At 34.2% G+C, this 13,047-nt stretch overlaps 2 protein-coding genes across 2 annotated transcripts; both read left to right on the plus strand.

Annotated features, from left to right (window-relative positions):
* Nucleotides 1-6,287: 6,287 nt before the first annotated feature.
* LOC111240855 (E3 ubiquitin-protein ligase SDIR1-like) lies at nt 6,288-7,131 on the plus strand. The gene is made up of 2 exons (XM_022776749.1): nt 6,288-6,369; nt 6,449-7,131. Exons 1-2 carry the CDS (start codon nt 6,345-6,347, stop codon nt 7,129-7,131), a joined length of 708 nt encoding a protein of 235 aa, XP_022632470.1. The 5' UTR covers nt 6,288-6,344.
* Nucleotides 7,132-8,602: 1,471 nt separating this feature from the next.
* LOC106779879 lies at nt 8,603-12,233 on the plus strand. Its single transcript, XM_014668091.1, has 2 exons — nt 8,603-10,150; nt 11,697-12,233. Exons 1-2 carry the CDS (start codon nt 8,603-8,605, stop codon nt 12,231-12,233), a joined length of 2,085 nt encoding a protein of 694 aa, XP_014523577.1.
* Nucleotides 12,234-13,047: the final 814 nt, after the last annotated feature.

The following is a 13,047-nucleotide window of genomic DNA, read 5'->3' on the forward strand; positions in this document are numbered from 1 at the left end:
CTCTTAATTAATTTCTACACCAGTTAAATAAAAGTAAAAGACCCTTTTGCCCCTAGGCAAAAATATAAAAATTAAGAAATAACATAAAAATCATGTTCTAACAAAATTATAAACTCAAGAACACTAATCTCCAAACAAAAATTCAAAGTCTCAAAATTACTTTATTTTTTTTTAAAACTCCTATTTTTCCCGGATCTTACAGATTTACCGCTCGGTCTTTGTCTTCAACTTTCTAGTTGACGAGATGGATTTACCTCTAGGTTTTTTCTTCAACGAGAGGGATTTACATATCGGTCTTTGTCTTCAACTTTCTGGTTGATGAGAGGGATTTACCTCTCAACAGAGAGGGATTTACTGCTCGGTCTTTAACTTCAGATTCTTCCTGGGGGACTGTCTTTGATTTATAGTCTTGTAACCTATATAAAAGAACTCGTTGACGATGTTGATGGTGTTGATCTGAAGTAACGATATTGAGACAGAGTGTTAGTCTTGGTTCCTTGCGGTTTCAGCAGGATGTCGCTCGGCCCCACGGTGGGCGCCATTTATGTTTTAGTAACATTTTTCTAGGGTCGGTTGTCCTTCCTTCTCTGCTCTATTTTGATCGTTTTGATCCTTTTTGACAATGCAATCCTCCAATGGGTAGTGGACCTGCAAAAGATACTCCGACGCTCAAGTCAAATATGTTGTACATTTATAGGATTGTGGCAGCCAAGTCCATTGATTAACCATTAGTGCAGTATATCTTTTTGGCAATCAAATAAAATAATATTTGCTAATATACCTGCTAATTGTCCATTAATACCATATTCTTGTGCAATATGACTTGTCAATCATTCATAAATAATGTATATTCGCATTTAATATGACCATTAAACATATTAATTAGTCATTAATGATATTTATCTTTCCTGATTAGTGTTTGACTAACAACCGGTTAGTTGCCTGTTTTGTCCCGATTCTTCCTAGCCGGTCGGTCATCGGGGTATAGTACAACTATTATATAGTTTTATACTATATCACTACAAAAAAAATGTTAATTTGCAGAAGTTATTTTGTGGGAGTTATAAAAACCCTCCGCATATTAATATTATTTAAAACAATTAAAAGGAACTGATAAAGTGTTGATAATAGCGAGGGTTATGATGTTATTTTGAAGAGGTTTATATGCTCTAACAATTAAAATACCATTTTTATAAATTGTAGTTTCCCTCTTAGACTCAAAATTTCTGAAATTTGTATTCCCTCTCACATTTCCCTCTTTCTAGAAACTTGGTTTTTTCTCTAAAATTTTCCAAACACTCACATTTCTATATTTTCCCTAAATAAGGGTTTCGTTCTCTGAGGGAGTCGCTGCCATTGTTATCATGGTGGCTCGATTCAAACTGCGAAGTGGTTTCTTACAGGTCTGTTCGCGATTTGGGAATTTATCTGTAATTAGGGTTCATCGTTTCAGTGGTGCTTTGGACGAATTGGGGCTGACGCTTTGGTTCGATGGTGTTCGCGATTTAGGGTGACTACTATTTTTGGGATTTTTATGTTTGCAGGATTGGTGGGTCGTGGGTCTACGGAAGTTGAGTTCAGGAAGACGAAGGCACGAGGGTTTCACAGTGTTCTAACATGGAAGTCGCGAGATTGGCGTTCTCTGGTTTTCTCTTTCTTTTTTTTTAGGTTCTCCTCTTCGTGAGGCAACTGATGAAGGACGAGAAGACGAACCGAGGTTTCTCGCGATTTTGAGTTTTGTTGCGGTTGGAGGTAGAGCGATTGCAACGATGTGGTTGATTATGAAGTTCTCGCACGCGGGTTCTGAGTGTGTGTTTGCAGGTCACGATACTGCAAGGGAGGCGTTGTTTGCGTGACGACGGAGACGAACTTGCGGTGGTTGATGGTGGCTGATGATAGGATTCTGCGATGCAAAAGATTACAAAGACTCGAAGTTCTCTGGTTCAGTTGATGCTTTCAGAAAAATGGTATAACCAACAAGCGTCTCGAGCTGTGAATCAAGTTGTTGGGCATGTAATTCGCCATCGCCATGACTATGGAGCAATTATACTCTCTGATGAAAGGTTTTTATCTTTATTTTGGTCTAAATTTCTTAAAAAGATGAGTTTTATTTTATTACTAGTTCTTATTTTCTCTTTTATGTATTACTTTTTCAATGAAAAATATGACCAATTTTTTTTATCACATGGATACTTTGCACTTCAGTGATTTATTTTAGTCCCGGCAAATTTCCATTGATATTTTTTTGGGTGGCCTGTGTGGCTGAACTAGTTTTGTTTAAAAACCATTTTTTTGATGATTCGTAATGTAATATTCAATTTGCATTTCCTTTTAATGTTTATGTAATATTCTCATCATGTAGGTCATTGTCATTAAATATTGAATGTAGAAATATTCATCTGAATTCTTTTTAAGCTTTAGTTTCTACAAGATATCGATGTCATTAGCATTTAGCAAGTGGGATTTTTTAGATTCATGATTTCACTTCATAATAATTATTGTCTAATTTCATTGATGTATCATGTAGTAAATGGTTTCTGCAGAAGATTGGCCATGAAGGGTGTAACTAAACCTCCTTGTGTGGAGTTTTGATTCCTGTTTTACTAATTAGCTCTAACTAACATTTTTTACTGCTTTTACTAACTTTTGCACTAACTTTTCTAAACTTGTTCGGGCTTTGTTTTCTATTTTGCTGATACAGTTTACTAACTTATGCTTCTAACTAATCTTCTAGGTTTAACCATAGCTAATTGTAGGTTCAAATTTTATTTCTTTTTGCAAAGTTGAGTTCAATTACATGTTCTGTTTTCAAGCTCTCTGAGGTAAAAGATGTTCAAAATGGAGATCATAATTTTGTTCATTTTCTGTTGAATGTTTTGTGATAATTTATACTTATTACTCTTGAGCAGTTGTCTGCAAGCCAATGCTCCTCAAAGGGTTGCCCTCCCACCTCCTACATATACTTCTTTTGCTGCAATGTTTCAGTCAAGTATCCACCCAACTGTCACAACTCCTTCTGCCTCATGTTTCACCTATGACAATGAGGTACTACTTTTATTTGACATTTTTCTTTTACTTTTCTGCATAAATGTTGTGAATGTGGACCAGATCTTCAGTCATTTCCCATCTGCAGACATGTTTTATATGTTTGTTTGATAAATTCTTTTTCCTTTTTATATCTAAACATATGGTTTATTTTCTCACCAAGTGTTGGCTTTTAAATAGAAACAACAAGTACGAGGATTGATGGACGAACCTTCCAAGTTGTGCTTAACTAAACTGCAAAATTGATGGACTGATGTAGAAGCGATTCAGATATTGAGTTTACGTGCTTGAAGAGTGGATGGAAAGTTGTTTCTTCAAAGAAGTATGAGCAACTTTAAGAAAATAAAAGTCTAGGAGAGAGTTAAGAGTCTAGCAAGCTTATGGTGCATAGGAGCTCGAGTCTTTTTGGGTACAAGACAATCATCTAGTGAAAGTAATATTTAGGAAGATTGTGATATTTTTTAGGATAAAATTATATGTACTTTATTATGAATTTTGAGTGTTTATTGATTAAGTTGTAAGGATGAGTTTTATTAACTGCTTTTATGTTAAAATGATAATTTTGACAATAGAATTATATGAATTTGTGATGTTTTTGTTACATTAATATGTTTTAATATTGTTACAAATAAATATTTTTGACCCAAAAATATAAACACTTCAAATGATGACATAAACAATGCTAGCAAAGTAAAGTAATAAATCTCAAATTAAATAATACAAATGAAGAAGATTATAATATAATTGTCAATTTGAATAACATATATTAATCCCAAAAAAAAGTGTAAAAAAATTCAGGTATTAAATGTGATTAAATAGTTGAAAATAAAGGAGGTTAAAAACTCCCACAAAAAATAGCCACTAATAGAGGAGGTTTTTACCCTCTACAGAAAAACCTCCGCAAATTGAATGTGATACCAGGGGTTGTGAAAAACTCCCGCAGATAGATTGTGGCGACTCAAACAGCGACCGTTTGAAAAACCCCCTCAAATTACTTTGCGGAGGATGAAAACCCCCGCAAATAATAAAAAAAAACCTCCGCTAAATAACACTTTTTTTGTAGTGTATTTTGAGATGTTACATATAACTCATTGAAATTTAGTTTTACTATATATCTTATATACATTGAGCGGCCGTTTGAAAAACCCCCTCTGCATAAAACCCCCGCAAATCGAAAAAAAAACCTTCACTAAATAACATGTTTTCACTCAACATTAACACAAACATCATGTACATAACATACTAACCAAGAATTGAATCTCGTTCTCTTTCAGTATCAAACAATCATATCAACCATTAAACTATCAAGATTCAATTAATTATATCATCTACCACTAACACACAAGTATTTCTCATCAATAACAGTATAATTAAAACAACCAAAATATTTTATGCACTAGGTAAGAGTTAATCACATGACCACTAGTCCAAAAATAGTGCTCTCATCAACATATCATCTATTATTCCATAGAATTTTTATTTTTATTTTTCTTCTTCTTTTTTTTTGATCTTACAAGTTGCATAGAAAAAAAATACATTTAATAACATGCCTTCATTCATGATATTCACGTTTTTATAAAAATTACTTTTTTAAAATTACTTTTTTTTTAAATTCTTAAATTTGATTTATTTCTCTCAAACACAATTTTCATTTAATATTGAAAACATATTAAAAAACATAAACAACTCAAGGAAAAAAAATCTGATTGAATTAAAATGGTTACTAAAATTTAAAAATAAAAATATATTAAAATTTAGGAGAAAAATGAATTCGTATTTAGCATGACTAAATACATATATTTAATTGTATTATAATTCTATAATTTTATAAAATTAAAAAATTATGAAAGTCATAAGTTTTTAATATTGTAATTTTATTGGTGACAACATTAGTTAATGTAGAAGGTACCCACAAGAAAAGAGTAATATCACCCAATTGAGAGCCACATATTTACATTAATTAAAAAATAATAATATAAATTCAATTAAAAATTATAATTTTATTTAATAAACATAAAAATTTATAAGAAATTAAATTAAAAATTTTCAAACTTAATGAATTCATTCTTAATTAAACATATATATATATATATATATATATATATATATATATATAACAATTTGCTTAAACATTTTATATTTTTGTTTTTATCTTCAATTATATTTTAAAATAAAAAATAAAATTAAATATATAAGTATTCTAATTTTATCTTTAACTATATTTTAAAATATAAAAAAAATACATATAAACTACTAATATAATAAAAAAAAATAACCGCAAATATATTTACGATATACAGCTAATATAAATTTTCTTTTAACCACTACACACTACAAATTATACATTATCTTTAGGTTTAAATCTTTTTTGTCCCAAGTTAAGTTCTGATGTTCAGTTTAGTTCCCGCTTTTAAAAATGTCAACTTTTAGTATGTATCAAATCAGTCCTCATGACATCACTCAATGAACAATAAATCAAAGGTTTCCATACTTAGGTATCCAATATTTTGTGATTTGTTAACGGGAGGTGTTATGAACAACAAATCACTTAATGAAAAACTTGTGATTTGTTAACTGATTTGATACATTTTTCATATTATAGGGACTAAAGGTTGACATTTTTTAAAAACAGGGACTAAAGTGAACATCAGAACTTAACTTAGGGACAAAAAAGATTTAAACCTTATCTTTAATATAACCATATATATATATATATATATATATATATATATATATATATATAAAGTAAATCTAATTCAAATAAATTTAAAACAGAGATTATACAATAAATTACTTAAAATCATAAAAAAAATTGATTTATGGGAATTTTAATCTTTTAAACATCTTATAAGAAAAAATCTGTACTAAAAAAACTTTGAAGTTAAAATTTTAATCAAACGATTTAAAATCAAACTATAGAATTTTAATAAAAAAAATAAAAGATATATAAAGAAACAATCAATCTTCCTCTATTTTCAATTTTTCAATCAACAATAAATAAATCAAATCCTGATAATATATTACATTATTAAAAGATATAAAAAAGATAAACAATAATTTTTCTTTATCTTCAATCTCCCATCAACAAACAAATATAATATATTACATTATCCAATAAAAGATAAAAGATATAAAAAAAATATAAACAATAACTTTTCTTTATCTTCAATCTCCAATCAACAAGCAAATAAATCTCTCTATATAAAAACCGGTAGATACTGAGGAGAATAGTAAGAAGCTGAAAAGAATAAAGATAATATAATTTTGCAGGCAGAAAGTATCGAGGACTTAACATAATCATGTCTGCACCATCATCACAAACAAGTAAGTTTTAGAAGTAGTGGTTTATGTTCATTATAGCGATTTTCAATAATCTCATAATTTTCATATTTTTTTATGCTAGATTCATCAGGATCATTTCGCTACAGCATGACAATGTTTGAGATGAATCAACGTTTATACAACATATTCATCATGGGCACTGGGCTCACTACTTTCATGCCTACAGCTATTTTCAAACTTATCACGAGTGTTTTTTTTCAATCTTTTCCACTTCAACTACGAGGTCCTCCTTTTGCTCTTATACCGAGCCAAACCTTGTTCCAAGAGGGTCCAGATTTCTTGCGGACATTGTTATCTCAATTGCCATCACCGTTATTGCCACCGTCATCGCTCAGACTCTTTGACACTGACATTATTGAAACACTAATAAACATGACTGCTGATGAAATTCGAAGAATCTTCCACATTGATGATCATGTTGTTACTTCTTCAGAATCTCAACTCCCAGAAATTCCTATGTGGATTGTAATCAGTGTTACTGATAGCAGCATGCATTTAACAACACAATATCCTTTAAGAACGGTTCCAGCAGTCGAAAAACCCATTGACACGTTGTTGAAGAAATCTACAATGTTACAGACTGGGCGTTGTTGTTGCATATGCTTGGATGAATTCGATCTCAATGCTGAGCGCTACACACTTCCATGTCAACACTTCTTTCATCAAAAATGTATTACGCGCTGGCTACAAACCAGTCAGACCTGCCCCATGTGTCGCCAATCTCTACAAACCCTAAAAGACTAGAAACAAAAATTTCATGATTAGGGTTTTTTTTTGTTTAATATTCTATTTCAATAATTTATAATAGAGAAGATTTTATTCAAATTTTATAAGTTAGTGAGAAATAAATTAGTGTAGTGAAAACTTTCTAATTTAAAGTTTAACATTCATGTAAAGGTGTTTTGACTATCAACAAATACTATGATGATGGATTATTTGTTTGGAAGTCTTTGTTAGCAAAACTACTCAATGTTCTTGGTTCTTTTATTGAATGTGTATATGCTCTAGTGTTCTTGGTTCTTTTTTAATCAAGGATCATTTACGGCTATTCATATAGCATAATAATATAGTTTGAGTGATTTATCTTTTCACTTATCTTAATTGGTTAAGAATTCAAACATAATGACTATTTGAATTAGTTACCAAATTAAGTTTTTTAAAAATAAAGTTTGTTAAAAATATTTTATCATATATAGTGATGGTTTTTTAAATGGATCTTAACTAAATTACTTTGATATATAGGTTAAAGTTCCTTATTTACCTTTTATGGCTGTTTCACTATGTACCTTATATGATATCAAGAATTTCAAGTGATATAAAGTATAAACTTAGATATTGAAGATTCAATCAATGACTTATATATAATTCACCATCATATACGTGATGGACAAAACCAGTCACCACTGTACTCTTATATGCTTTTCCATAAAGATCTCATTTAGCTGTAAATACCTCTTCTGTTTATTTTTCATTCTTTTGAAGTAGTGCTCTTCAAGCTTTTGTTTTACGGAAAAACTTAGCATGAACACAGAAGGATACTTCTCATTCCTTTGGCATTGCAAATTGAAAAATCATACAAAGAAAAAAAGAACAACATGGTTGCCCCTTGAGCCTATTAGAGTTAGTTACTTAGTGGATTACTGTCTATTTACAGTAATCACACATATTATGTTTAGCATTTACTATTTTGTTTGGCATTTATTATTCTGTTTTACACCCATTTCCCGAAGAACTCTATAAATAGAGTTCTCCCCTCTTTGTAAAATACACAACAAGAAACAATGTTCAGAATATATCTCAGTTTTCCAGTTTTACTCAGAAACAAGAAACTCTAAACACTAACCTTTGGTTCGTGTGCTTTTCTTCTCTGGATCTACCTTTTCTCTCGGTTGATCTTCTTCTTCTTCGATCAGCCATCAAGATCGTCTCTCTGCTACAGTAACACGACCTCAACTATGAAGGAGCTTTTCTCTCACTCTCTGACGCGTTTTACTAAGCCAGCTTCACTTATCTTCTGAGCACAAGAAGCTTCCCGAGGAAGCTAAGTTGACTCATCCAAGTCTGTTGGATTTGTCTTACGCTACTGGGCCTTTGTTTTGGAACGGCCCATTTTTGTTATGGTATCAGGAGCGAAATCAAATACTTCCGCTGCCCAGATTTTTTAGTTCTTGATACTTCTTGCTTAAATCTTTTGCTTTCTTTACTGCCAATCAAGATGGATAGTAAAGACCAGTCTGATAATCCTGCCAATGATACTACCAGCCCCTTCTACTTACATCCTGAAGAAAATCCAGGATCAACACTTATTTCTCAAGTCTTGAATGAGACCAATTATTCTTCTTGGAGCAGAAACATGAGAAGAGCCCTCCTCTCCAAGAATAAGATCAAATTTATTGATGGGTCAATCAAGAAACCCAAAAAAACCGAGACCTTATTTGATACATGGCAAAGATGCAATATGATGGTGCTCTCATGGATCATAAAGACACTCTCTCCACAAATTGCTGAAAGTGTGATATACGTTGAAGAAGCCAAGGAATTATGGGATGAGTTGAAGGAAAGATTTTCAAAAGGAGACTATTTCAAGATTTCAGACCTTCTTCAAGATATACACTCAATCAAACAGGGAGAAAGAAGTGTTAACCAATTTTTTACTGATTTAAAAATTCTTTGGGAAGAATTGGAATCACTTAGGCCCATACCCAATTGTACTTGCAAGATTCCTTGTAGTTGTGAACTCTCAAAAATTTCTCTAAAATACACGGACATTGAACATGTTATATGCTTTCTGAAAGGGCTAAATGACAACTACAACACTGTTCGAACTCAGATTTTATTGATGGAGCCTCTGCCAAGCATAAATCATGTCTTTTCCCTCATTATGCAGCAGGAGAGACAAGAAAGACCTGGTACAAATCAGTTTGCTGAGACAACCAAGATTTTAGCAAATGTCACTAACAGGAATAACAGCTGGAAAGGTGACCAACCATGGAAGAACCAAGGCCGTGGTTCTGGACCATATGGACAAGGAAGAGGCAGAGGAAGAAATCCAAATCATGGAAAGCAGTGTTCCTACTGCAACAAGATGAATCACACTGTGGATGAATGCTACTCCAAGCATGGCTATCCACCATGGTATAAAAAGACAGACAACAATCAAGAAAAGAAGGGAGGATGGAATTCGGCAAATATCTACCAAAGTGCACCTGGACCAGAGACGTTTCAAACAGGCAGCACGAGTACAACCTTCAATTCTCTTACATCAGAACAAATTGGAAAGCTTCTCAGAATGATTGAGAAAGCTGATGACTCTACACACAAGATTAACCAGATGCATACAAATGAAAAGGAAGATAAACCAGGTACGCTGTCTTGGATCATTGACACTGGGGCCACTGATCATGTGACCTATAATAAAGGAAATTATATAACATTTTATAAGATCAAGCCCATCACTGTTAGACTGCCTAATAATATTGTCATCACTGCTGAACATGCAGGGACAGTTCAATTCTCTAAGGACTTTGTGATCTTTAATGTCTTATATATTCCTAATTTTTCATTCAATTTAATTTCTGTTCAAAGCCTTATAAAGGACTTGGATTGTAGACTAACTTTTTCTTCTAAGGGCTGTCAGATAAGGAAGAATTCTACATTGAAGATGATTGGGTCAGCTAACTCTCATAAAGGACTCTACTATCTACAAGCTTTCTCAAATCCTGATCAGGATTTTGCTTTAAAAACAGTTTTCTCTTTTGAGCATGTTAGTATTGTCAACACCCAATTTCGTCCGGGTGACTTAATAGTAAGACTAGTTTTTATTTTTGTCTTATCTTATTTTTGCTTTTATCATTTGTAATTTTTGTTTTACTATTTAGTATTTGATTTAGTTTTTTTTATTATTATTGGATTTAATTTCATTTTTCTATATATTATTTTGAAAAAAGAAAAAGAAAAAAAAGAAAAATAAAAAATAAAAAAATAAATAAAAAACGAAAAAAAGAAAACCAAAACAGGAAAAAGAAAGCACAAAAGAAAAATAAAAGAAAAGAAAAAAGAAAATAATAAAAAGAGAAAAAAAAAAGAGAAAAAAATTGAAAAAAAAGAAGAAAAATAAAAAAAAAAAGAGGATTAGAAAGTTGGTTTGTCGTTTGTGAAAGGGGAGACGGTTTTTCTGAAAAAAGGACAAGGCGTTTGGGGTGGCAGAGGCTCATTTTGGTTTTGGCAGCGAAGCAAGAAAACAGAGAGACTCCAAATCTCTGTTCCATTCAACCTGTAAAAGGGCATTTTCCTTTTTTCGATTCCAATTCCTCCATCGTTCAATACGCACTCTAGGCCTCATCATCTATCACACACACGACACTTCCCTTGGCTCTCCACCTCTCTGCTCCTCTCACTGGCAACTACCTCAATTCCTTCATCATCCATCAGAGACTCCATACACTACTGACTCAAAAACAAATCAAAATCAGAGACTTCATCATTCATCATTCGGACCCTCTCACCATTCCTTTTCTCTCCACCTCTCAGCTCACCATCCAGAACCACCTCAACAAAAATCACTCACACTACATCTCACCACCAACACACACACAACGAAACTCATTCTCTACCTCCATCACCTTCACCATCATCATCATTCTTCCAACAGCAACCACCAGACACCTCTCACATTAGTTACAAAACGTTCCTTCATTGATTCGTAAAAAAGGCCGCTCATAAAAAGAAAATTTATTCCTCCATTCACACAATAGTATCACTCCCTTTCGAAATCAGGTTCCCCAGCCTACCCAATATACACAATCAATCAAGTTCATGCTAAACTCCTTTCAACCCCAACAGTGTCTGAACTCAATCTTCTACCATTTCAGACTCGCTGCTAAGCAAGATGCCTGTGCTCTTCATCTAAACTCAACATCATCTTTCACCTGCAACAACAAAAACAAACAGATACTAAATCAATATCCCAGCCAAACCCGTCAAACATCACAACGTCAATGCCTCTGCAATCTGTAACCAGAAAAAACTAAACAGATTTCCCAGCCTAATACCAAGCCTCTGCCACTGAGGCAAAACTCCATCAACTTTCACTACATCACCAAGAAAAATTCCAGCAAGCCATAAGCCAAGTTCTCACAATCATCGACCATAACCATAACAAGAGATAATGCTAGTCAGAAAATCCCTCCCACAATCCCGATTCCATTTATCTGCACAAAAAGGATCCAACCCAAACCTGAATCAATCGCAGCAACCACAAACCAAGTCAGATAATCCAAGTTAGGTCCCCTTGTTCTGTTCATCTTAAGACACCAGCGAAAGAGTTCCCCCTTTGCTCTAGAGCGTTACATTTGGGACTTCCCCCAATCCGCAGGATGCGTCAGTCGAAATTGCAGCCATTTGGTGGCAGTGACTATGGTTACGAAGAGGAGAAAAAGGTTTGCCTTGCTGGTGACTCACAGGTTGCGTTGCGGCTTACGTCTCAGGCGACTGGGCTCGCTCGAAGCGTAGCCTCTAGGCTAGTGCGAGGGAGAGAGAGGGAGAAAATATTGTGTTCGGCCGTGATTCGGGTGGCACCTGCCGCCGACGGCGGCGACGAGACTGAAGAAGGTGGTGGCGCGGTGGTTGGATTCGAAGAGGTGGTGGTGCGGTTGCGTAACTCTAGGTTAATGGAGGGAGAGAAAGAAAGGGGGTTGACGGTGATGGCTTCAGGGGACGACGTCCGGCGATTTGACGGTGGACTACGGTGGCCGGTTGGGTGGGGACTGGTCGTGGTCGTGATCGATGTTTCTGGAGAAGGGGACCCTGGTCTGAGGTGCCAATTGCACAGAATGGGGGCAATCTGATAGAACCCCTAATTTTTTCAAATTAGGTTAAGAGCCTTTAGGCATGGGCCAGGCTGTTGGGCCCATTCTCTTCTCCTGCCACCACACCAATGCTATTCGCACCTATACTCCATGTCTGCAAACCAAGAAAGGAGGATTGGACCGGAACGTGTTATCCGCACCCCCATTTTCCGGCCATACACCCCTACGTTACTGGGCTTGGTCCATGGGGCCACTTTTCCCTGCTTGCCATCACCTTTAATTCTATTCACACCCCACTCTGTTTCTGTGAACAAAAGAAGAGGTTTGGGCTAAGTACGCTATTTCGGACTGCACCCCCCTTGCTACCGTTCACACCCCTTTCCCTTTCTGCAAACAAAAGAGGATTGGGCCTGACCAGCAACTACTACATGCCACCTCCAACTTTGCTGCTGCACCCCCTTGGGTCTGGATCAACAAATTTCGAGCTGCACCCCCATTTTTGGCCATACACCCCTAACAGACTACAAGACCAGAAGCTTCAGTACTTTATTTAGCACCCCCGGTTTTTAATCTCTGCACCTCTATTCTTATTAGGCTTGGACTATGATGTTTTTTATTGTCTTTGTTTTTTATTTCTTTAGCTTTGCCATTGTTTTATTATTGTGTGTTGTTATATCCCTTTGCTAATAAAAATAAAAAATTAAAATCAAACAAAAATATTTTGAAAAGGTTTAAGCACACGTGCGACCGCTCGCGTAGCCTTGTGCTGAAAACCTTTTCCTTTTCTTTTACCAAAAATTAAAAATCAAACAAAAATATTTTGAAAAGGTTTAAGCACACGTGCGACCGCTCG

Source organism: Vigna radiata, unplaced genomic scaffold (genome assembly GCF_000741045.1).
Source record: "Vigna radiata var. radiata cultivar VC1973A unplaced genomic scaffold, Vradiata_ver6 scaffold_73, whole genome shotgun sequence".
Classification (NCBI taxonomy): domain Eukaryota; kingdom Viridiplantae; phylum Streptophyta; class Magnoliopsida; order Fabales; family Fabaceae; genus Vigna; species Vigna radiata.

What these genes read in the sequence shown, in the direction of transcription:
- LOC106779879 (XM_014668091.1), top strand. Translation starts at nt 8,603, where the DNA reads ATGGATAGTAAAGACCAGTCTGATAATCCTGCCAATGATACTACCAGC. An exon ending in CAGTTTTCTCTTTTGAGCAT is followed by an intron (nt 10,151 to 11,696) that starts GTTAGTATTGTC and finishes GTTCATCTTAAG; the next exon opens with ACACCAGCGAAAGAGTTCCC.
- LOC111240855 (XM_022776749.1), top strand. Translation starts at nt 6,345, where the DNA reads ATGTCTGCACCATCATCACAAACAA. An exon ending in TGCACCATCATCACAAACAA is followed by an intron (nt 6,370 to 6,448) that starts GTAAGTTTTAGA and finishes TTTTTATGCTAG; the next exon opens with ATTCATCAGGATCATTTCGC.